Here is a 24,800-nt window from a genome sequence, read left to right on the forward strand (position 1 = left end):
CTTCAGGAATGAAACCAAACGTTCTTCTGTTTGTGTTATATACACTGAGTCCAAACATGTGGGGTCATTAGCCCCTTTCAGACAAACACCCTTATATGTTAATATAGTCGCCGACACATAGTCATATGGTGCGTTTTGCGCGTAGTGTCCGAACCAGTCACAGTGGTAGGTCAACTGTGTTTTGCCAGTGACTTAAAGCCAAGGTTAAAACATTTCTCTACTGGTTTTTCTTTTAGACAATATAAACCGACAAAAACATGAAATATTCTGATATATGGAAATAATCAGCGGCATCTTAAGACTACAGAGATCCTCAGTGTTGAATTCACAAAGGTGCTTTTATTGGCGTGTTGTAGTGTCATCCTCTCCCTCTCCATTATGCAGCAACAACAGTGGTTATTTCAAGATCTTTTAAGTGTTTGTTTTCAATTAAAACCTTCTCCATTCTTTTGCAGACTGCACTAAGAAGACGAGGAAGCAGAGAAACATTTAAAGAGAAGAAATCCACAAGTCAGGTAAAAAAAAAATTAATACTCAGTTTCTTTCCTCTAAATGTAACATCGTGCAATATTATATGTTACTGAGTTTCAGCCCAAAGTCTACCTGTTCAGGCTGCAGCTCAATTAGTTGTCAGCCACAACAGGCAGCTGTTTTCAGTGAAAGAACTCAAACCACTACCTCTCAGCATTTAGCAGCTTAAGAGCCAGATATTTCTCTCAGTAGAGACCAAAATCATCAAAGTTAGAAGTGAGTGAATATTGGACTTGTATTTATCAGGTAGACACAAACATGGCTCCTAATTAATTAATTAACCTAATTAAATTAACTGGTAAATGTGTAATTAAGCAGATCACCTATTGTAGGTTTAAAGTTGATGTCGCTCTCATCCCTGTCGCCCTGCCAGGAGGACAGCGCAGACCTCAGGTGCCAGCTCCAGTTTGCCAAAGAGGAATCCAGCCTGATGAGGAAAAAGATGGCGAAGCTGGGCCGGGAGAAGGATGAACTGGAGCAGGAGCTGCAAAAGTACAAGTCGATTTACGGAGACGCTGATAGTCCCCTTCCCCTGGCCGAGTGCTCTGGTGGAGGCCCTCACACCACTCGAGAAGCTGAGCTGCGACTACGACTCAAGCTGGTGGAGGAAGAGGCTAATATCCTGGGCAGAAAGATTGTGGAGCTGGAGGTGGAGAACCGCAGCCTGAGGGCGGAAAACGAAGACATCCGGTGTCAGTATGAAAGAGACTGCTTTGGCCGAGAACCCTTCTCCAGCATGCCATCATCGCCATATGGTGGTGATGCGGTTGAGTCGGCCACTGAGCTTCGTCGTCATCTGCAGTTTGTGGAGGAGGAGGCTGAGCTGTTGCGTCGTTCCATTTCAGAGATTGAGGACCACAACAGGCAGCTGACATCGGAACTCAATCGCTTCAAATTCGGCCCCAGCAGCAGCTCTGGGGTTTATGGCGAAGAGGGTAGTGAAGGAGCATTGTTTAAACCTGGTAATGGGGGGAGCAGTAATGGCTCTGGCAGCGGCATGATGATGGAGGAGCTGAAGTCAGCCAGGATGCAGATCAATGAGCTGAGTGGAAAGGTGATGAAGCTGCAGTATGAGAACCGTGTCCTCATGTCTAACGTCCAGCGCTGCGACCTGGCTGCGCATCTTGGCCTGCGCACCGGCAGCCCTCGAGACAGCGATGCAGAGAGTGATGCAGGGCGACGGGAAGCCGCTGAGGACGAGGGGAGCGGGGGGATCCACCTCTCAGCATTTAGCAGCTTAAGAGCCAGATATTTCTCTCAGTAGAGACCAAAATCATCAAAGTTAGAAGTGAGTGAATATTGGACTTGTATTTATCAGGTAGACACAAACATGGCTCCTAATTAATTAATTAACCTAATTAAATTAACTGGTAAATGTGTAATTAAGCAGATCACCTATTGTAGGTTTAAAGTTGGTGTCGCTCTCATCCCTGTCGCCCTGCCAGGAGGACAGCGCAGACCTCAGGTGCCAGCTCCAGTTTGCCAAAGAGGAATCCAGCCTGATGAGGAAAAAGATGGCGAAGCTGGGCCGGGAGAAGGATGAACTGGAGCAGGAGCTGCAAAAGTACAAGTCGATTTACGGAGACGCTGATAGTCCCCTTCCCCTGGCCGAGTGCTCTGGTGGAGGCCCTCACACCACTCGAGAAGCTGAGCTGCGACTACGACTCAAGCTGGTGGAGGAAGAGGCTAATATCCTGGGCAGAAAGATTGTGGAGCTGGAGGTGGAGAACCGCAGCCTGAGGGCGGAAAACGAAGACATCCGGTGTCAGTATGAAAGAGACTGCTTTGGCCGAGAACCCTTCTCCAGCATGCCATCATCGCCATATGGTGGTGATGCGGTTGAGTCGGCCACTGAGCTTCGTCGTCATCTGCAGTTTGTGGAGGAGGAGGCTGAGCTGTTGCGTCGTTCCATTTCAGAGATTGAGGACCACAACAGGCAGCTGACATCGGAACTCAATCGCTTCAAATTCGGCCCCAGCAGCAGCTCTGGGGTTTATGGCGAAGAGGGTAGTGAAGGAGCATTGTTTAAACCTGGTAATGGGGGGAGCAGTAATGGCTCTGGCAGCGGCATGATGATGGAGGAGCTGAAGTCAGCCAGGATGCAGATCAATGAGCTGAGTGGAAAGGTGATGAAGCTGCAGTATGAGAACCGTGTCCTCATGTCTAACGTCCAGCGCTGCGACCTGGCTGCGCATCTTGGCCTGCGCACCGGCAGCCCTCGAGACAGCGATGCAGAGAGTGATGCAGGTCGACGGGAAGCCGCTGAGGACGAGGAGACAGGGCGACTCCTTCTTCTCCACCCCAAGAGAGAGGGCCCAATTGGGGGTGAGAGCGACTCTGAAGACCTGTTTGAGAAAACAACCACCACCTCAGGGTTCGGAAGCATCAAACCTGCAGATGGCAGCAAGCTCAGCGCCACTGAACTGGCCAATCGCAGGAGGGAAGAGCGAGAGTCATTCACTAATGTCAAACGAGAGGCAGAAAGACTGGGGAAGACAGTCGACCGCCTGATCACCGACACTGACAGTTTGATCCTCGATGGCAGGCTGCTGGTCACAACAGGAGAGAGTCTGGAGGGAGGGGCGCTGTCCGGATCCAAACCAGACACCCAAGTCCTGGACACCATCAACACTCGCATGAAGGCTTTCCGCACTGAGCTGCACATCTTCGTGGAGAAGCTGGACCATGCAGGAGAGGGGCTGAGAGAAAGGACAGATGATCTGTCACCCATGCCGAACCTCACAGAGTCCAGCAGCTTCCTGTCCACAGTCACCTCCATGTCCCGCGACTCTCCTATTGGCACCATTGGAAGAGACCTGGTGACGGACTTCCAGGTAAGTTCAATGACCTTTTCTGCTGTTTTTAAGGTTACATAGTTTGATATATTTAGTTGTTTTTGTGGCTGCTTTGCTCTTTTGTAAAAGAACAATATCAGTAAGGGCGAAGGCCTGTCAGCCAGTTAGCCATGATGGAGGAAAAGGAAGTACTGTAGTTCAGATTTTTTTTATGGCCATGGCAAACACATTGTTCCTTAAAGATCTTGCAAACACTGATTAGCATTCAAATTAAAAAGCATCCCACCTGGTTATCCAAATGATTATCAAGTCGCAGGAAGAAAAGATGACAAAAACATATCATGCCAGATGGACTCATGGCTTTAAAACAGCAGTAGGCAAAATGAAGCTGTTTGCGATATTCTGTTAAGTAGCAGGCCAAATCCGTACACATAGAGCTAACCATGACTATGCCCATTGGTGTTTCTAGATGTGAGAATTCATTCAAGTTTGATTTAAATGCCCCTAAGTGTGCAGTCATTAATGGACTATTTAAGGCTAGAATGAACTAATTGAGCTACTAAGTCACAACTAATTAAAGACAGTGGCAGTGCTGTACGTCTTCAGCTGAACCAACACTTTCCACAGCCTGTCAGTGACAATCTCTTGAAGTTGTAGACAAACGTGGTTTAAAGGATAGGTTTGGATTTTTTCAAGTTTAATAAATACATCACATACCCATATGTACAGTATGTCGAGAGAGGTCTCAACTCCACTGTAAGAGGTGTGGGCTAAAATCTACAGTCCTCCGTCTCTGCAAAAAGGTCTGTTTGTGGCTGCAGAAGGCCACCAAGAGTCATTGAGATAGAAGTACTACACCTAACCTACCATGGAAAGATACCAGCATGTCATGGTAGCCTCATATTAGCTTTGGCTACATTTTAGAACGCGTACACAGAGCGAGAACTGTGGATTTTGTCCTATGGCAATCACAGCGGAGTCTGGCTGGACCAGTAGACCTGTCAAATGGTAAAGCAGGTGTCTTAAGGTGAAAGGAAGACAACCATAGAGCAGGCAGGCAAAAGCTAGACTTATTTTGATTTTCAATAAAATAAAATACAGACCAGGAAAGAGGATTCTCACAGTCATACTTTAAGAATATATCAGAAAAGTTGTCAGCTGATGTGTGGCAAACAAGTGTTTCATCCTTCACTGTAACTTTTGCTAGCAGAACTCCCCGAGTCACCCACAATAGAGAAACTTGTGAGAAGGTTACAGTGGTGCAAAACAAAAAAAAAACTGAACTTATCCTTTAAAGCCTCAACAGGAAATAGATTCTGAGGGACTTTTAGACAGGACCCCCCTCCCCCTCCCTCCCAAAGCCTTCCAGCACCAGCAGGGTGAAATATCAGGCACTGAGCTCCACCATGAGCCACCCAGCTCCACCACACTGATGCCACTGCCCACCCCTTCCCCAACCCACCGCCACCACCATCACTTCCTACTGCCACCACATTCACATCTGCATCTCCATGCGCATCCTCATAGCCAGCAGCTCCACCTGCCTCCTCCTTGCTGCATTCACTGTCTGTAACTGCCCTGCGTCCAGTCAATCAGGGCCAGGGGAGGGAAGGGGCCTGGAGGGGGACTTAGGAAGATGCTTGAAAGGGTGCCTGGTATGAACAGAGTAAGTACTAAAGGAGTTACAGCAGCTTCTTCCATTTGGCTCAATTCAGAGTTTTTCTCAACTCAGTGAACTGTTGCATGATGGAGTTTGTAAATATGTTTCTCTTTACAGTTTGGCTACACCATGCTGTCACTTGTAAGGCTCATTATACTGGCGTTAGCTCTTATGTTTGCACAATGCACCATCACACACACACACACACACACACACACACACACACGTGGGATTTGGTGTTGCTAAGGAAACATGGAAAAATGTGTGTACTGTCTAAAATAACTCTTGTTCAACAAGAAGAGTCTAAACCAGAGTTGCATGGGACTGTGTGACTTGCCTGTGGTGGAATGTTGCTGGCTGGCCTCCCGCTTTGTGTCTTTGTTTTGTTGCAGCTTAGTGTGAGTCTACACGTCACATACCGTGTACTCTCCCAAAGCAAGTTCATTATATCTGTGCTGCATGATCAGACAGACGTCTTCAGTGTGTATTCTACTGCGTCAAACTGTTGTTTGCAATAACACAAATAGCTCTTCAAACATTTCTCACTTCAAGACTCCAGTCTGCTTCATAGAAACAAAAGACTAGCTGCCTCCATACTCACTGTGTCAGTGACTTGTTTGTGCTTCGCTCCTGTGCCTGTAGGATTTGCTTGTTAGTCTGGGTGAAGCTGGGTGGTTTAATCAAACCTAATCATTGTACTAAGAACTCACACCTTTGTCCGCTGAGAACTGTTGAAGATTGACAAAGTTATGACAAAGGAATCTTAGCGTTTTAAATGTAGACGACTAGAAAGCAAAAGCTGTCGTTGCAGCCACAAAGAGTCGAGTTTACATTGGACGCAAATGCATTAAAAAAATTTTAGGATCAGAAGGTGCTGTATGTGCTCAAAGTTGTAATTACAAGACACAGAAGTCTCAATAATAAGAAAACATCCCAATTTCTTTCATCTGCTTTTGTACCAATTTGACATTGATGGTATAAAGTTGCTGCGACCTATAAGGAGAATCCTTTCTTATAAAAATAAAACGTGGCCACTGTTAGAACTGGCATGGTGCTACCTTAAAGCTCAATGGTCACATCCAATGCCTCGAGTGTATTTTAAATCCTGTGATGTCTGAAAACAATGTGCATCAAACTTTCTTTAGCTGACTGCTTCTACAACACACACTGCTGTGCACGGGCATGTGTTGAAAACATTTAGTGTGCTAGCTATTGCTCTGGTATCTCTCAGCTGTTGGTTTGGACTCATGTATCCCTCATTGCATGCGCTTCATAACAAGTGTTTTGCATTCTTTTCCCCCCGATTCCCTCTCTTTGGTCCTCTTTGTGTTCCCGCCAGATGTTTCAGCCCATGATTTTGTTCATCTTCATTCTCGTTCTCTTCTCATCTCTCTCGTACGCCGTCATCTTTAAGTTGGTCTTTCTCTTCACGCTATTCTTCATACTCTAGTTCGTTTGTTCTTCTCCACGCCGTGTAGTTTGTTAATTTATTTACCCCCTCTGCTTATATTCTTTATCCATTTCTGTTTTTTCTTTTCCCCGCCCATTTTCGTTCCTTGTCCCTTCACTCCGTTTGTTCTTTCCTGTTTGTTTTGTCCACGACCCACCTCACACATCTCCCCCAATGCCACTACCATCATTACCTACACCCCTGTGTTCTGCAACTGTCACCCATCCCTCCTAATCCCTTACACTCACCATCCCCACTCCTCCCCCTCCTTTCTTCCTCTCCTTCCCCACCCCACGTCACTCACAGTTTGGTCAGAGGGATGAGCTGGAGTGGCGTCTAGGACAGGAGCGAGGCGTGGAGCCCCAGAGCCAGAGCCAGGGTGGGGGCCAGGCCCAGAGCAAGGGAGCCACTGGACTCACTAGGTACCACAGGCCCCTGGCTTTAAGAGCAGAGGTCAGTGCCTCCTCCCTCCTCCATCTCCCCTTCTACCTGTGGGACTGAGTTACCACCGGCTCCACCGTGAGCCTCATACATGGGCCTTCTGTGTGCCTTCTTTTAAAACATTAACCTGGACAGTTTTTGACCTGGATGCTGTTTTCTTGTACTGCGATTCCTCCCTCACCAATTGATTCAACTTAAAATGTGTGAGCGTCTTCACTGTAGAGCAATAAAGCTTGTGCTTTCCAGGGTGAACAGCTGTCAAACGCTGGCTTCACAGGTCGAACAGACACTCCAAAAACCAACCCCAAAATTAACCGAAGCATGCCATCTTCAACATGCAGATGATAGCAGTGACTTCTATAATGACATTGATAAAGAAGATAGATTTGATGTGGAAATCTGTGCATCCTTACTCATAAAAGAAATAATGAGAAGTCATCTATTGTCTGGCTCATGAAGTTTCCTGGGCAAATGTAAAACGAATTCTGTGCTGAGACATTATTTTTAGTGTTCTGGGGTTTATTTTTGAAGTGTTTGTATATGTTTTGGCAAGCAAGACTAACGTTGCTCACCGGCGAAGCAACTGATAACATTTACAGGTACAGGTCAAATGTGAGGTGTTTAGCTTTCCAGGTTATCTACTGGAGACAAAATGGAAAAATCTTAAAGGAAAAAATTGACACTCAATCTGTCTTCTGCACATGCAAACAAATTCTATTTAACCAACTCTCCATAAAATGTTCTGAGTCTGTAGGGGATTGAGTTTTCATATACTTCCATAAATGTGTTCTGATCAGAAGGCCACTCAGTCTAGTGTGTCAAGTGAAGCTCCAGCCAGTCATTTTTTGATGCCGAACACGCTTTCACTTCATTCACTCATTCTGCCTTTGCACTCCGTATCCACTCCCACAGCCACTGACATTTACTTTCAGCATTAATTTAGCATTTTTCTCTTTTTGCTTTTGTAATTTGTACCATATGCCCCTGGACATTCTGTGATTGTTACTTCTTTGAAGAAGCAAGTAGAATGCATAACCTCTGAGTTAAGAGATTGTTTTGGTGCTGAAATTGTTGGCCCACCACTGGAGCCTGAATGCATTGTACCAAGTGGTGAGTCAGAACAAAATATTTACAATGGCTATAATCTCCTTCTATACATATTTGACATTTTCATTTAAAAAAATTTACTGTACAGTTATTCACTTATCAGAATAGTTGTAGATGAATGTGTTGTCGCTGCATCTCTACTGTACTCAGGTTGTCACAGCCCAGCCTGCACACAGCGTACTCTGGACGCCCTCTGGCACCAGTTCATCACTACTGTACTGTCATGGCTCAGCTCAGCCAAATAAAACATATGTAAAAGTGCAGCTTACACACAAGTGTCCTCTTTACGCTCACACACACACTGAGATAATCAGCGACGCGAGCGGTAATATTGCTGCAGCACACATCAGCTCGTGTCTGATAAATCCTTCAGTGACTCGACTTTAATAAACCTGCTGTGTAATCGCAGGATGCTGTGATTTATAATCGCTGCCTCGTGTTTGTTGTCATAGAGAAATTGCCTACTGTTATGTAACGTGGAGAGCTGATGGTGGCAGGGTGACATGTAACTACTACAGTTACTTTTTGTCCCTGTGCTTTCTGCCACAGGGTAATCTATGAGGTGAATGAATGGGAAAGCAGCTTGAATATGGCAGGACTGGTGCTGCGCTGTAGGCCTGTGTGATTTTCATTTGACATTGGGCTGACAGGGAGGTGACAGGAAGCTCGACTTACTGTTAGAGGGTTCAGTAAAGGCCCTCACACAGGACAGAGGAAAGAAACTGTATGTATGTAACTGTACTGCTGCAGTTTATACGTCAGAGCCTGAACTTTGATTCTCTTTAGAAAGAAGCACGATTCAGCGATGTCTTGTAAACAAGTTGGGGAAGATTCATTACAGTCAAAACCATGAGCATCTCATTTCGCTTTGAACAGTTTTTCCACCTGTAGTAAAATAAATTAAACCTGAGATGCATTCAGTTTCTTATTTTGATTGCTGCATTGGACATGTATGATTTTGAGCTAATTAAGTGCATTTTGTGAGATAATACAAAAGAGTTAATTGCATTATAAAGGTTTTTAGCTAATTATACTTCTAATTAATATGCTTAAATCTGAATGAGTGTGAGATGTTGATGTGTGTTATAACTTATCAGAAAGCTGGTAAGGTGACTGTACTCTGTGCTGTTGTGGGTTCAGCTCCGGGACACGCCTGCTTCTGACATCCAGTTTCATCTGGATCATGAACGAAGGCTGAGAGCGGTAACGGAGGAACGGGAGGCTGCTGTTTCTCTGCCTCAGGTACAACAGTGCAGTCAGTCACACCATGTTTGGGTGTCTTTAGGTTGTTAACATCAATGTAACCTGCAGTATCACACTTCACTCAAGCCTGTAATTAAAAATGACTCTGTCTGAATAAAAATATAATTTTTAAGTAATGATGAATAACCATCATGTATGCTACACTGGAATCAACAGCCCTTCACAAAAATGCAGCAAATCCAAAATTATGCAATATTTTAATTAAAACTTTTGTCCAGAATGTTTCTCAGTTTCTTCTCTGATTTCTTCTGCAGCAGGTGGATGAGCGTTTGCATCTGGAGGCCCAGCGTGGAGGTCTGGAGCTGCAGGGCCTACAGAGCGCTGAGGTTCCCTGGGCTCAGGAGAGAGCCATGCTGCAACAACAGGTTAATATGTTCAGACGCAGCACCATTATCTTCTACATGAAGCTCAGATGGATCCTAATGCACTGGAGGCTCAGCTGCAAGGAGGACACCGGAGATGGGGCGGTGCACCCAGAGGTAACTGGATGGGACACTGTCTCTTAATGAATTAATGACCAAGTGACACATTTCAGGTGTTTCCTTTACTCTGCATGATTTCCACAGTTTTTCCCTTTGCTTTCCATCATGCACATACTGCAGGTTTAAAGGCTTTTCAGTTTTTAATGGGTCATCTGGACAGGTCAGAGCTGGCTCATTCATTAATTTAGTGTCCACTTTGCCATTTGTTTTAGTTTGATCATCTAATTACTAGAATGTAGCTTGTTCTCGAAAGCTGCATTATAGTTACTACAAGTGAGACATTTTTAGCTGTGGAAAATGCATGATGAGCTTTTCACCTGTTTGGTCATTGCTGCTGTTAATGTTTTTGTTTGTTTGTTTGTTTGTTTTTGAAGACACTTGTCCCCAAAATACCGTCCCATTACACTAATACCTGAGGTGGACATCATATTGAACTAGCTTAAACACAGAGAGAGCGGTTGGAAATGTGTTTGAATTGTATTTGTTTTCCTTTTATTCTCTTCAGCCAGTGAGAATTAATGGTTGCACATACACTTTATGGTACAGTACAGTTCTTAGCCTGCATAACACCAAAGCATGAGTTTGACTCTATTGTTTAGAATGAAATGACAAGCTGGTGACTCATCCTGAATCACTTCCAGTCCTGTACCACCATGAGGTGTGTAATTCCCACAGGCTTCAGCTACAGGCACATCACTTTGTTTTGTTATGTAATATTAATTACAGATAGAGACTTTTTTAAACTCTTCTGCATCCTCTTCATAAGTCTGAAATTCTGCTCTTTTGGAAGAGGCGTTCAGTCAGCTGTATGATCACGCTGCTAATTTATATTGGGTTATAATCAAATAACAGAAACAATTCTTCGTATAATATGGTTGAGTTCAACAACAGCACAAACTGCATCTTCCAAAATGATCATACAGTTGAATCAGAACCTCTCTAAAACAAATTTAACATAAAAAATGTAATGAAGGAGGATTGTTGCATTAGACTGTCTTATTTTTAGCCTGGTGTACCTAATAAACTACCAACTGATTGTATCACCGAGCACAGTGTTTACCTTAAGGCATGATCATGTTCACTGGGTCATTTTAAGTGTGTTACGATTCTGTTTTTAGGAAGGACAGTGAACCTGCAGACCTTAACCTTGTCAAATATATGTTGTCTCTATTTAAAGACAGAGAACACTTAAGTTTTATATATAATTCCCCCACTCACCCCACTTTGGGGTGGTCTTGTATTCCTTCCTTCAAGCTCAGGTCCTCTACCAGAGGCCTGGGAGCTTGAGGGTCCTGCGCAATATCTTAGCCGTTTGGAGGTCACAGCGCCCAGTGTTCCTGTTACCACGGGGACCACTTGTGCCTTCACCTTCCACATCTTCTCTAGCTCTTCTTTCAGCCCTTGGTATTTCTCCAGCTGCTCGTGTTCCTTCTTCCTGATGTTGCTATCACTTGGGATTGCTACATCTATCACTACGGCCCTCTTCCTCTCTTTGTCCACCACTACTATGTCTGGTTGGTTGGCCATTACCAGTTTGTCAGTTTGTATCTTGAAGTCCCACAGGATCTTAGCTTGGTCATTCTCAACCACCTTTGGAGGTGCATCCCATTTTGACTTTGGGACTTCCAGCCTTTGCACAGCCTGCACCTGGGGTCCTGTCTGGTATGGTAGCCCCCGGCCTCTATTGATCTTGTACTTAGTGCTTGTTCTTGTGCTGCCAGGATTAGTGCCTCTGTGCTACCTTTCAGTCCAGCTTTGTCCAGCCACTGGTAGGATTTTTCGATATCAGCCACTTCTACTATTTGACGGTGGTACATACCGTGCAGAGGTTTGTCCTTCCATGAGGGTTCCTGCTCTTCCTTCCCTAGTTCCTCTGGTTTCTGCTGCCTGAGGTGTTCACTAAGCACGTCATCACTCAGGGCCATCTTCCTGATGTATTCATGGATCTTTGTTGTTTCATCCTGGAGAGTGGCTCTGACGCTCACTAATCCTCGGCCTCCTTCCTTCCGCTTAGTCTGCAGTCTCAGGATGCTGGACTTGTGGTTAAACCCGCCGTGCATTGTAAGGAGCTTCCTTGTCTTGATGTCAGTGGCCTCTATCTCCTCCTTTGGCCAGCTATTGTACCTGATATAGATAGATATAGATATATATCTTTCTTTCTTTCTTCTTCTTTCTTTCACTTTATTTAACCAGGTAAAAAACCCATTGAGATCATGATCTCTTTTACAAGGGTGACCTGGCCAAGAGGTCAACAACACATGTCGTCAATACATAAGTTTCATATCTATATCTATATCTATATAGATATAGATATAGATATAGATATATATCTATATCTATATAGATATAGATATATATAGGAATTTAATTTGTGAAAAAGTGAGTGCATGAATTAAAGCAGGGCTTTTCATGGCTGTAATGTTTGTTCCAGTTTGAGAAGTTGGAGGGCATCCCAGAGTTGGATGTGATAATGGAGCAGGAAGAGGGGGAGTCAGATCAAGACGATAAAATCTGTTTACCACAGATGCCAGGGGACATCTTGGACCCTGTGCCCACCATCTCTCTGCCATCACCTGATCGTCACCCGCAGCATCAAAGACAGGTACTCGGTTATTCACCAGCTATTCACACTGTCTTTGCCGCTCGTTGTGGGAAAGAACATTTAAGTGAATCCTGACTTTTGTCCTTTTGGTTGGGGAATGACATAATTTTTTTTGAACATGAACTGAACATAGCATCAGTCAGGTTGATGAGAATTATGACCCAGATATTTATTAAGAGTCCAAGCAGTAATTATTTTGAGCACACCCAGTTTTATGCTTGATTGTTCAAACAAAATCATGGACTCTTAGTTAGATTTGAGGGACATAGACGTACAGTGGTGTGTGTTGAGACCTGTAGCTGTACCTCTGTCCACCACTTTGCTCTGTGTTAAAGTAAAGAAAGCACATAGGCATTTTGGGTGAGATGCATTATTAAGCAGCACTAAATGCTTGACTTTGTCTTTGGTTTTTCTGCATCACAAAAATGGGTCGTACATTGATCTGACATTGTTGCTTTATTCTGTGAACAGGCTACAGACTATATTAAGCTTTATGCATGGGAGCAGAAATGCAGGCTTGATTTAGTAATTGTTGCTCACATGGCTGCTGCAGCAAAGAGCAGGTAGAGATGATAAATCCTGCAATCTGTGTTAAGCTGTAAAGAGGTCATTGAAAGTTTTTGACTTGGAAAGAATTTAGGCAGGTTAGTAGATTGGTGAGGGAAAGGTCCTGATTCATTCCTCCAGGTACTGCCAGGTACTACTACTTTAAATGTTTTGATAAATGGGTCCATGTATTCTTTGCGTCTTTTGTGCTACTACCTGCACAAGGATACACTTTGGAAATGTTATATTTTTAGCAGGGAATACATGAAATGGAAGACGTCTCATGTTGTGATGGTCACATGATTTTTGTCCAGCTACACATAGTACAACCTTTTATAAGAATTCATATTCGTACACTGGATTGATGTGCTCTGGCCTTTTAGCACCTGAGCTCATATCGTGTCCTCAGAGAGCGACAGTTGCTGTTGTGACACCTGGAGAGGATGTTTTACTCACAGACTCTTTGTGCTTCAGTGCCTCCTGCCAACACCTGGAGAGTCTGCACAACAGGAGCACCAGAGGCAAACAGCTCTGCACACACCTCTCAGGAAAAGCATGCTGTTTTTTTTACTCACTGACCCACTGGACCCAGACCTTAGGTGTGATTAATTAAATGTTCTTAAACCCCCTGCATCATAACTGGCCTTAAATAAATCTAGTTTTACTAGTTTAGTTCACCTGTTTTCTTCAGTGTCGGTTGTCAAGAAAGGATAGATGGGAAAGGACAAGCAGAGCAGGAGACAGATGGAAAGCACAGTGGAGAAGTTCAAGTCAAAATGATTTATTAAGCACTTACAAAGCAGGTTTGTCCCAAAGTGCTTTAAAGGAATGAGAAGACACGGGCTCCGATATAAGCAAAAGACAAGTTTGTTACAAATGTCAAGATAAGGAAAGAACTTGCTGTCCTTATGTGCCTGATTAACAGTCCCTGTTTGTCTTTGTTCTGTCTGAATCCTCCATGTGCAGTTTGGTGAGAACCGTCGGGTGCTGCAGGCCCTGTGGACCCTGCTGGAAGAGTTTCGAGAGGAGCTGCGGGAGGAGGAGACGCAGCGATGCCAGCTGCAGCAGTCCTACGCCAATGACAAAGCCGCCTGGGAGGTCAAGTGGGCAGAGATGAAGTGCCAGGTGGCCAAGGTACAGATGGCATCTCAGCGCCCAGTGTTAAAGGGACAGGGCACAATCTGGTGTGGAAAACTAGTGGTGGAGGATGACAGTAAACATGTTGCCTCTCAGGGCAAACGTTTAACAAGTCAGGTCCTTTTGCTTTTTGACCTGTCACTTTAGTTCCCATGTTGGACTAGTCATTGTAAGTTGATTGACAGCCCAAAGTTGTGTCATAATCTGTATTACATATGACAACCAAATGGACAGAATCCAATTCATAATCACCCCTCAGCAACTAAATAAAAAAAAAAGGAAAGACAGTAACCAAGAAAATGATGATGAATCACTTGGTTGTCACTGTGTTCTGTCATTGTGCAAGCTAATTAATACAGCATTGTGCCTAATGGTTTGATGTGCCTCTAAGCATTTCTCGCTGAACTGAAGACAGCTGTTGAAGTGCTCTTTTATCTTCCTAATGGGGACTGTAAATACAGTGTAGAGTGGGTACAGACTGTTTTCATCTCAGCTAATACGAATGCATGAAAGTTGATACCAGTCATTTTGCACAGAAGCTGATGACGGCTTGTTTTATTAGTTCAAAAATGTTTAAATTTGCAAATACAGGAAAGGTGTCCAAAATTACAGTTGTTTATGATTTGTCCCAAATTCTTCTTTTTAAATAGCATTTACATCATCATGGGACATAAAAATGCTTCATCTGCATGCATGAAAATGAAAGTTTTAAGAGTCATGGTCTGAAAAGTGGCATCAGTTTATTTTTGGCCACTTGCGGGCTGTTCAGAAAAACAGTAAACACAACACTGACGTGTGTTGTCACCTTATGACAGATGTGTTGGCAACATTCATTTGGAATTTGCTGGCTAACAAAGTGTCACTCTCCTGTTTCCAGTCAAAATGTTCCAGCTGGTCTCTAACTTTGTCTGTCTGTTGCCTGGTGCTGGAGAGGTAGTGTACAGTGGGTTTATCAGAGCTTTTTTGCGTTGGTAGATGCAGTTTGACACCCACAGTGTCAGAGCTGTGCCTCTTCTCAGCGCTATCTGATAAAAACGAAACTGCAGCTTTGGGAACCAATTAAGAGGTCGGACTTATAGAAGGAAGATTATCTTTTTTAGCCCACATGCTTTTAATCTGTACAGCTTTTACATGGTTCATATCTTCACAGAGCAGAGGTCGCTGAGGGCTTCACTGAGAGCTAATTAACTTAGGTTTGTCTGATAACACTATGTTGAGTTCTTTTCTTTCTCAGCTATGCTTGGTGCTGATTAAGCTATGATTATTACATAGCCCAGTAGAGCAGAGGAGAAATGGAAATGATCCTCACCCGTGTATTTATATGGGGCTATAAGTAGGGATTACTTTTTCAGTCACTACTACCAGATATTCATTGCCCAGGCTTCCTCATGTTTCAATTCTCTAGTTAGGTAACTCCTAAAGAATAACTGTCTATATTTATAACCTCTTCCATCTCAGCTCTTAGCATTTAGTCAGCAGCTGTTACTGTACCTGCCATCACCTTCATTGGACAGTTTTAATCCCTAGTGTAAAAGTAGACCAGACAAACACTTGTTGGATGTTTGAAGGCAGACTTGACTTCACACAGCTTCAGTGCTGCAGACTCTGGTTTGTACCATTTATGTCGTGGGATCAAAGCCCGCTTAGCTCTACCTGGAAAAGAGAGTACAAGGTTAAAATATTTTTCACGGCATGTATGATAGCTCTGGATTTGTGAAATACATTACTTTAAAATGTACTGATCCTTTGCTGGAGGAGACAAAAACAAAAGGAGAGCCTCCACATTAATACAGTGGAAGTGAACTGAACAGCTGCATGTTTTCCAGAAACAATGTTTCAGTTTCTGTTTGTAAGCCACAGTTTTCAGAGTGACTATATCTTTGGTCAAAAGTAGTTCCAATTAAAACTGTTTTGTAATTTGAGTGAATTGGGCCTTTAAGTGGGACCTTCTTCTCACATGATAGTTCAGATTTTATGCCTTCTATTAAGTGTATCCATTATTAATAATGACTAATCATCACAACATCCCTGTATCTTTGCCCTGTGACCAGCTGGAGCAGGAAGCACGAAGCAAAGTGCGAGGTGAAGCTCAGGGAGGTGAAGGTGACCCTGAGTGGCCCTTGAAACAGGAGCGTGAGGAGCACCGGCGTTTGTTGGCTGAGAGCCACAGCACCTCCCTGGACCTTCGCTGGAAACTGCAGCACGGAGAGAAAAGGTGGAGCCGCGAGAGGGCCGAGCTGCTGGAACGCTTCGACCGGGAGCGACAGGAGTGGGACGGCAGCATGAGGGAGCTCCACCGCAAGATGGAGAGGGTAAGGAAAGGATAATGACTCCATGGAAATCTCGAGGTCTGCTGAGTGGCTTCCCATCACATCACACAGTCTTCCCCAGTTGTCACGGAACTGAAGATGCTTAAATTCTCTATTTTCTCAGTACTTCTTTTCCATGCTGGTGTAAAAGTTGACTGAATGTTCACTCTTGGAAATGTTCTTCCCTTGGAAACGGCAGCTGACAAAACAGTTTCACCACAAAGTCCATTTAGTAGCTGTTCAACTCCATTGTATCATATCTGGTTCCAAGGTCGAGAATAAACTTTCAATCCCAATTTTTGAGCCAACATGGATTGAAGGGTCCTCAAAAACTGAAAATGTGAGCATTTACTGTACAATTCCATGACATCTGTCTGCTGAGGATGATTGTGTGATGTGACTGAAAGATCTGGAGCAGCAGCTTAGTAGGTTTTAGTAGGTCCTAGTAGCTGCTACTGAATGGGCCTTGTGATGAGACCTTTTTGGCAACTTCTGTTTCCAAGGTCACGAACAAACATTCATTCACAAAGCTGATGAAATTCAATCATTTATGTGTTGTTTTTCAAGCAAAAATGACAAAAGTTTGTGGTTACAGCTTTTTACTTTATTTCTTTGTTGGTAAAAATAAAATATATGTAATTTTATGCCTTCATATAGCTGACAGCAGAAAACCTTTCTTTTTGCCAGGCGAGTTCCATTGAGGTTGAAAAAGACCCAGCCAGATATTTGGTGCAGCTCAAACCAGAACTAGCACAGCTTAAAAACCTGGAGTCTGTTTGTTAAGCTATGTATCGTACAAATGTGTTTGTGAGTGTGTTTGTGAGAGAGAAACAGGGGCAAAGCACCCAACAAGATTCTCTTCTCTGGTGTTTGGTATTTTACCGAGGCTTACTGAATAATAAATGTCCTTTGTGAGATTTAATTAGACAAACTGCAGCATCTCGCCTTGTTTATGTCTAATGTTCAGGGCAGGAAGTAGGAACATGCACTGGTTGATGTGACATGAGTGTGGGAGTATTAACATATAAAGCAGGGACAGGAATAATAACACTTGCCAGCTGCGGGAACAACAAATAACTGCTGATGCAACGGTGAATGGAGACGGAGCAGGAAGTAGAGATGCATTATTCAGCAATGTTGCAGCAAAATATGATGCTAAGATCACAAGTCAAAATGAATGAGCAATTTGACTCTTTGCCTTTAAGCTTAAGGCTGAAGCAAGCAACTTCACCCTGAATGTTATGGGTGGTTTACTGAGTGACACGCAGGAAGGGATACTACCAGGACAGTTGTACACTTATATCATGATTACTTGCCAAAATTAAAAGGCTAAAGTGATGTATATATCAGCTGATAAGTTAACATAACTGCAGTATAGAGTAATGGATTAAATCCATTATATAGTAACAGATTTTTTTTTAAAACTCTCAAATATTGGCATCAACCTCAACAATCCAGGCTTTGTCAGGTTTTGATGTTTTAGATCATTAACCAACAAAATGCAGAGGTGTTTATATTTATTTGCCCTCCTAACTGTCCTTCATATGTACCTGTGTCTGTCATTCTTGGTGCAGATGCAGAGAGAGCTGAACACCTGCCGTGGAGATGGAAGTTCAGGCCAGAGAGGCGTGTTCTCTTCTCAGGACAGTCCCTGTAGTGCTCCCCGGTCACCTCGTTCTCCCCGGTCCCCCTGCACATCCGCCCCTGTCCCAGGTGCCCCCACTCGCTCCCACTCGGACTCCGAGGCCATGCTGGAGGAGCAGGGGGCCGCAATGAGGCTGAAGGGCATGACGGAGAACCTTTTCCTGGATGCATTGTCTCTGGACCCCCTCAGCAGCATGGAGGTCCCTCCACCCTCTGGACTGGAGAGTGAGAAGAGATTCCCCTGCATGAAGGAGGTAACACACCCATCAGTGAAGTCAAGACACGTCATTAATTTGTGCCGTACCGTATTAAAGCAGTCTGCACCAAAGTGCCTAACAATAGTATGTTGCACAATATGGGTAAAGGAGGCAGCGTGAAAATGTGGGTGTGATGCAAATACGCACATGGTTCAGACTAATGCTGACTGCGGACTAATCTGCCACTTTGGTCCGCAATAAAATATTTCCGTAACTGTTAGGTGGGTTGCCATAAAACTTTTTTAAAGACATTCTGGTTTCCAGAGGATGAACCCTAATAACTGCGATGATCCCAGACTAGTGCCACAATTAAGGTGACATTTTGGTGTTTGAGTAAAATTTGAAATAACCCATTTGGAACAGAGCGTTTTTACCATGTTTTAATTTTAGCTGAAAGAAGTAAACTGAGACACGAAAAGTCTGTCCTTCAAATTAAACATTTAGTGTTTGTCGCATCATATTTAGCATTTTGTACGTTTGAGATTGTGTTGCTTCAGTAAAATGTGCTAAACAGCTATTACAGTTTAGTTTAGTGTTGTCACCGCGAGTTCCCTGGTTTTTGAATGATTGATATTCCTCATTTTAGAATCTACTTCTTTAATTACAGAAGCTACTGTCTATAAATCATTTTACACCAAACCCTTTCCAGATGATCAGATTCCATTTGTTGTATTTCAGGCCCTGAATGAGATTTCGGAGCGAGAAGGTGCTCCTGTGTACCCAGAGGAGGAGCTGGGAGGTGGGAGTCTGCTCAGGTAACGCACCAAGTGGTCAAACTCCTCTTTAGAAGCTGCTGCATTTTAATAAACATCAACAGTAAATACATCAGTGTTAGCAGGTTATTCCGCCTCCTGCTGCACTTTTGTTGCTTATACATACTCATTGGTCCCTCGGGAGGTCAGCTCTTGATTCTATTAAGAGTTACTTGAAATGACAGTGAGTTTCTCCCTGTGACAGTTTCTCATATGGTGTGGAAGTGATGCAGATAAATAATTCAGACAATTTTAAAACATTGAAATCCACTGAATTGCTCTACAAATAATATGCAGGTACATTTAGGATTTTTTTTTTTTGTCAGTGGGAATAGAAAGGTGAGGATGAGGTGAGTAGGTGGGATGTTTGTTGTGACGTTAGTGTCCCCGGTGAAGGTAGTGTTCATTAACTGTATGTGTGTGTCCTGTCCAGAGCCAAGTCAGTTTGCTCCATGAGCGACTTCCAGCGGTTAATGGACAGCTCGCCATTCCTCCCAGACAAGACTCGCCACGGTGATCAGGAAGAAGATGATATCACCCCGCCGCTGTCCCCAGATGACCTCAAGTATATTGAGGAGTTTAACAATAAGGGCTGGGACTTCCCATCATCCACCTCTGGCCCAGGTCCTGCCCAGGAGGTGTGGACAGATAAAAATTCAGGGGCTCCAGGAGGGGAGCTCATACCTGATCCATTCCAGCCAACCTCCTGGTTCCTGACCACCAGTGCCACCCTGACCACCAGCACCGTAAGCAGCCCTGAGCACTGCCATAAGTCCCAGCGGAGGGGAAACGGAGCAGGGGCGGCGGGGATGGGTGTGGAGCACTATGGGGTGCACAGCCTCCACAGCCCCGCCAGACACGGGGCAGCTGAGCGGCCCACTACCCAAGACCCAAACTACCTGTATGCAAAGGGGACCAAAGCTAGGAGTGGAGAAGAAGCTGGGGTGGGGCCCAGTGGGCCGGATGAGATGTTCAGCAGTGGGAGATGGCCATGTGGGCTTCTGGAGGGTGGGGGGCTGAGGACGTCTCCTAGTCAGTCTCCTATCTGCCCCATGGTGGGCTATGCCTCTTCTTTGGAGCTTCAGCTCTCCAGAAACATGAGTGACGACATGAAGGAGGTGGCCATTTCTGTGAGGAACGCCATCCGCTCTCCACCAGGACCTGTTTTCAGGGACACTGCCTGCCAGACAAATGGATTCGCCACACGAGGCACTCAGACCACCCAAACCATCAGTGTGGGGCTACAGACAGACTTGTTGAGGAACGTAACCAGCAGCCCCCACTGCTGCCTCACCCCAAAGGGTGGGAGCACACCCATCTCTTCCCCGTCACGCAGCTCAAGGAAGGTCCAGTATTCTCCTGTCGCCCAGAGTAAGTTTGAACGACCGTGCTGCTCACCAAAATACGGCTCACCCAAACTTCAGCGCAAACCGTCCACGTCCAACAAGGCTGAACTACCCAATACCAGCCGCGCTCCCACCCCCACCACACCCCAAAAGGGCAACAGTGAGTCAGCATGGGCCCGTTCTACCACCACTCGCGACAGCCCTGTCCACACCACCATCAATGATGGCCTATCCAGCCTCTTCAATATCATCGACCACACCCCCCTTTATGAATCCATGCAGAAATTCAACAAGTCGCCCAGTCGCTCACGCCCCACCCCACCCTCCACCACCGAGCCCAGCCCTCTTCACGGGGCTCTCGCCACAGACCCCAGGAATGTGCAGGAGTGTTTGCGGACTGCTCGAGGGCGCTCACCCAGCCCTGTGCAGCTGATAGTGGAGACACAGGGGGATAAAAACCCAGAGGTGGTGAGCATACGACAGGACCTGTCCGCCCCGCCGGGCTACACGCTGGCTGAAAACACAGCCCGCATCCTCAATAAGAAGCTGCAGGAGCAGAGCTTTAGAGAGGAGAGGAGGCTGCAGGCTGGAGGACAGAGCAGCCACAGCAGAGACAGCAGCAGGCAGGCCGACTCGGACAGAGCACAGTCTGGATGTATGGAGGTAAATATACAGATGCACTGGATTCAACGCTTCATCATTCATTTGATCTGGGGCCCATGTTTTATGACACGGTGATATTTATGACTTTGCCTTGGATTGTCCTTGTAATGGTTGAAGACAAACTTTAAAGGATTTGTGATTGATCAGAAAAAAGCTAATCAAGGAAACAGCTGCATTATAGTAGCTACTAAAATGTTTGTGCTTTTTTTCTGAGATTGAAAGCTCTGACTGATGCACTGGTAATGTTAAAATATTTAACCTTCCTTAGTAATGCTGTACATCCCTTCAGTTCTGTATATAGAGACTCTTAAAGCTTTCTTTTTCTGTATTTTCCTCTTTGCTGTAGTGACTTCTTTGTAGTTTGGCTGTTATTTCTGTGCTCTAATTATCACCAAAGCTCAACTGGATGATTTTTCATGTGTCTGAAAACTGGAGAAGAAAAATTAATGATCTCACAGCTGTAAGTTAAGTGGGACCATAGTTAGAGGGTTGCAAAATCAATCGTCATCAGCACCCTCTATTTCATTGTTCAATGAGAATTTTAAGTGAATCCAGTTTTGGAAGTGGTTTGATCTTCCCTAGACCAAATTAAACCTAGAAAACACTCATTTTACTTGATGAAATCAGCGCTGTGACACATCGGTCGGGACCTTTTCACCACCCATTCAGCTGATCTGTGGGAAAAAAGATCCATCTAACCATGTTGAATGGTGAAACAAAAAGCAAAATGCTTTCAGTGGACTGTCTGTACTGGAGCATCTCCTATTATGGCTCTCCACAGATAAAAATCCCAGAAAAGTAGGTCATGCTGTGTTAAAGCTGTACATTAACACACCCTAGACTAACTGTATATCTAAAACCACTATATGTGCAGTAAGCAGCATAATCCCACATTAATATACCCTCTGACATCGAGGTGTCACCAGCTGCTGTTCGCTGAGCTGTAGAGATGGTGCAATTAGAGTCTGACATGTGATTTTATGGATGGTAGTGGAGTGTGTGTTCCCTGCAGTCAAGTGATGCTGTGACATCTGTGGATGACGGTCACAGCTCAAGCAGAACAATATGATGGGGTTTGAGCACACAATATGTCAATACTGTAATATATATACAGTACACCTGGATACAGCTCCTATTTTACCATTGCTTTGTGCTTTGAATAGATAGATACACACAGAAACAATATGTGAGAGAAGGGGAAATGGAAAAAGTCCCCATCTTAGCCATTTATATTTACTATTGGTAAACAAATCAAAAAATTAATTTGCTTTAGGGATGGGGAATAGAATGAGACCTTGTATCATGGTCATGCAATTCAGTTATACAATGCAATGCAATGCAATTAAACAACTATTTATAAAAAAATTAATTTGCTTTAGGGATGGGCAATAGAATGAGACCTTGTATCATGGTCGTGCAATTCAGTTATATAATGCAATGCAATTAAACAACTATTTATAGATAAATGATCAGGTGCAATTTGTTTTTAGCTAATCCACTGAATTAGGGCTGCAACAAACCAATAAATATGTGCTCCCGGGCTACTTTAGTTGCTCCTAGCATAACAGACAAATTTCTGACTGAACTGTTTGCAGTCAAATTGCATTGTGGGCAATATAGGCACCAGGTTTTGACAAGAGAGAAGTGTGTGGAATAAAAAAAAGACAGCATCTGGCTTTGCAAGTTTGTGATAGAGAATGTGAGAGTGGAGGACTTTTTCAAAATTATTTAGTCTCTAAAGTGTCAGAAAATTGTGAAAAATGTCAATCACAGTTCCCCGAAGCATATAGTGACAACTCTAACTTTGTTGTTTTGATCCAGAGCTCAGCTGTATCGATCCAGAACAATATCACATCCACAGCAATATTCCGTTTACTGTACAATATTATAAAATAGAGAGAAGCAGCAAATGCTAACCTTTGAGAAGCTGTGATAGAACCAGAGGATGAGTTATTTGTCATATAATTCTCATATCTGTTTGCTCGATATGGATCTATAGCCCAGCAGCTGGTTAGCTTAGCTTAGCATAAAGACTGTAAAAAGGGAAAAAAACTAGCATTACTTATCATCTTCATGAAGGGAAGATTTATTGCAGGACTTTTGTATTAGATCGCATTAGTTTTAATGAGGGGTACCTATTAAATTGCCAACTGAATTGATGTATAATGAAGTAACACCACTTCTACCCAATGAGTACTTCAGATTCTGTCAGTACATTTGCTGATAATACTTTTGTAGTTAAAGTAAAATTCTCCACTGCACCTGTGAGGTTGTTTTTACCAAGTCAACAATCTGCTGCCAGTTATGCTAACCTAAGCTAACCAGCTGCTGGCTGCAGCGTCATACAGCACAGACAGGTATGAAAGTGGTTAATCGATAATTAAAGCTGTTGCAGATATAGTTTCTGTCAAATGACTACTTGTCTCAGCCTCTCAAGGTGAATGAAATGCCAGTTAAATCAAAGTACTTTATTACATTCAGGTAAACTGTATCTCCATTCTTACCTTATAACAGTCCTGCACATTTAGGTGCAGCATTGCCCACGCTGGCTTACAACCAGAAGTAATAAAAGAGATTAGTGACTCGGTAGAAATGATATTTGTCTGCCTGTGTCAAGTCTCATCATATTGCCCGACCCTATTTTGGTGTATTTTTGGCCTTTCATATTGAATACTACCTGAGCAGCCTGTGTGTATCTACACTAAGGTCAGCTTCCCTTCAGATCATGTGTTATTCCAGATCTAAAGTGAATGGGTGTGTGTTTATTGCTCTTTGTGCCACCTCATTTCTTCTGGTCAGACTTATCGTGTATCTCCTCTTCCTCGTTGCTCATTTTTACCGATTTAACATTCCCACTCTATCTCCCCTCCTTCTCCCCCCCTCTCTCCTCCCCTCTGGGTTTATCTCTCCCCGCTCCTCTCTATCCGCTGTCTGCTCCGATCCAGAACCACACTGTCATACTAACAACTCCTTGGGGACTCTAACTCTGCTTGTCTCTATGATGTAAGTTCCTCTTCCTCTATGACCTTTGGCGGTGGGTTCACCAACCACACGGACCGTTCACCTCACACCCTGCAGACCTCCCCCCTTCTCACCCTGTTCATCAATGCATGCTTCACAGGACAGCACAGTGACAGTGTGAGCCATCGGAGTGGTGTCACAGGTTGTGCGGCGGCCATACATCTGTTTCTTTGCGTTGAAACGTGCACGCTCAGTTCATTTGGTTTAGAGTATCTGTTTTTTGTTTGTTTGTTTTTCTTTAAAGGACCATACTGGTGTCTTTGCATGTTTTAGTCCATTAACCATAAATCACATGTACTGTTTTCAAATGCTATATCAGAAATTTTTAGATTATTGGAGTTAAATGAAAGTTTTCCCCAGTATGGTATGAAAATCAACGTTAAGAGACTTGCATGAGATATGAGGTCCATTACTGCCAACATGTATTAAGTTGTATTCCTTTAGATTTGGTCTGTCATAGTTGACAGCAGCAGCTACTCTCGTTGCTTATAATTTAAGCGTTATAAGTTATAGTCACATTTCCCACCAAATTGAGTGCAAATTTTAACTGTGTTTTTAGAAAACGAGCAAAGTACAGTGAGGAACAGAAGTATTTGAACACCCTGCGATTTTGCAAGTTCTCCCACTTAGAAATCATGGAGGGGTCTGAAATTCACATTGTAGGTGCATTCCCACTCTGAGAGACAGAATTAAAAAAAAAAAATTCAGGAAATCACATTGTATGATTTTTAAAGAATTTATTTGTCTTGCACTGCTGAACATAAGTATTTGAACACCTGAGAAACAGCAAGAAT

General features: G+C 43.9%; 1 protein-coding gene across 1 annotated transcript in view; it reads left to right on the forward strand.

The window, feature by feature from the left end:
- The window catches only part of mtcl1 (microtubule crosslinking factor 1), a 48,279-nt gene that overhangs the window by 16,913 nt on the left and 6,566 nt on the right, over positions 1-24,800 (forward strand). The window contains exons 4-14 of the mRNA XM_020591321.1: positions 456-515; positions 1,977-3,365; positions 6,743-6,889; positions 9,125-9,226; positions 9,502-9,726; positions 12,161-12,331; positions 13,844-14,011; positions 16,066-16,326; positions 17,898-18,221; positions 18,903-18,979; positions 19,410-20,985. Coding sequence (XP_020446977.1) covers positions 456-515; positions 1,977-3,365; positions 6,743-6,889; positions 9,125-9,226; positions 9,502-9,726; positions 12,161-12,331; positions 13,844-14,011; positions 16,066-16,326; positions 17,898-18,221; positions 18,903-18,979; positions 19,410-20,985 — 4,500 coding nt within the window. The remainder of the gene's footprint in view (positions 1-455; positions 516-1,976; positions 3,366-6,742; positions 6,890-9,124; positions 9,227-9,501; positions 9,727-12,160; positions 12,332-13,843; positions 14,012-16,065; positions 16,327-17,897; positions 18,222-18,902; positions 18,980-19,409; positions 20,986-24,800) is intronic.

Source organism: Monopterus albus, unplaced genomic scaffold (genome assembly GCF_001952655.1).
Source record: "Monopterus albus unplaced genomic scaffold, M_albus_1.0 scaffold14.1, whole genome shotgun sequence".
NCBI lineage: Eukaryota > Metazoa > Chordata > Actinopteri > Synbranchiformes > Synbranchidae > Monopterus > Monopterus albus.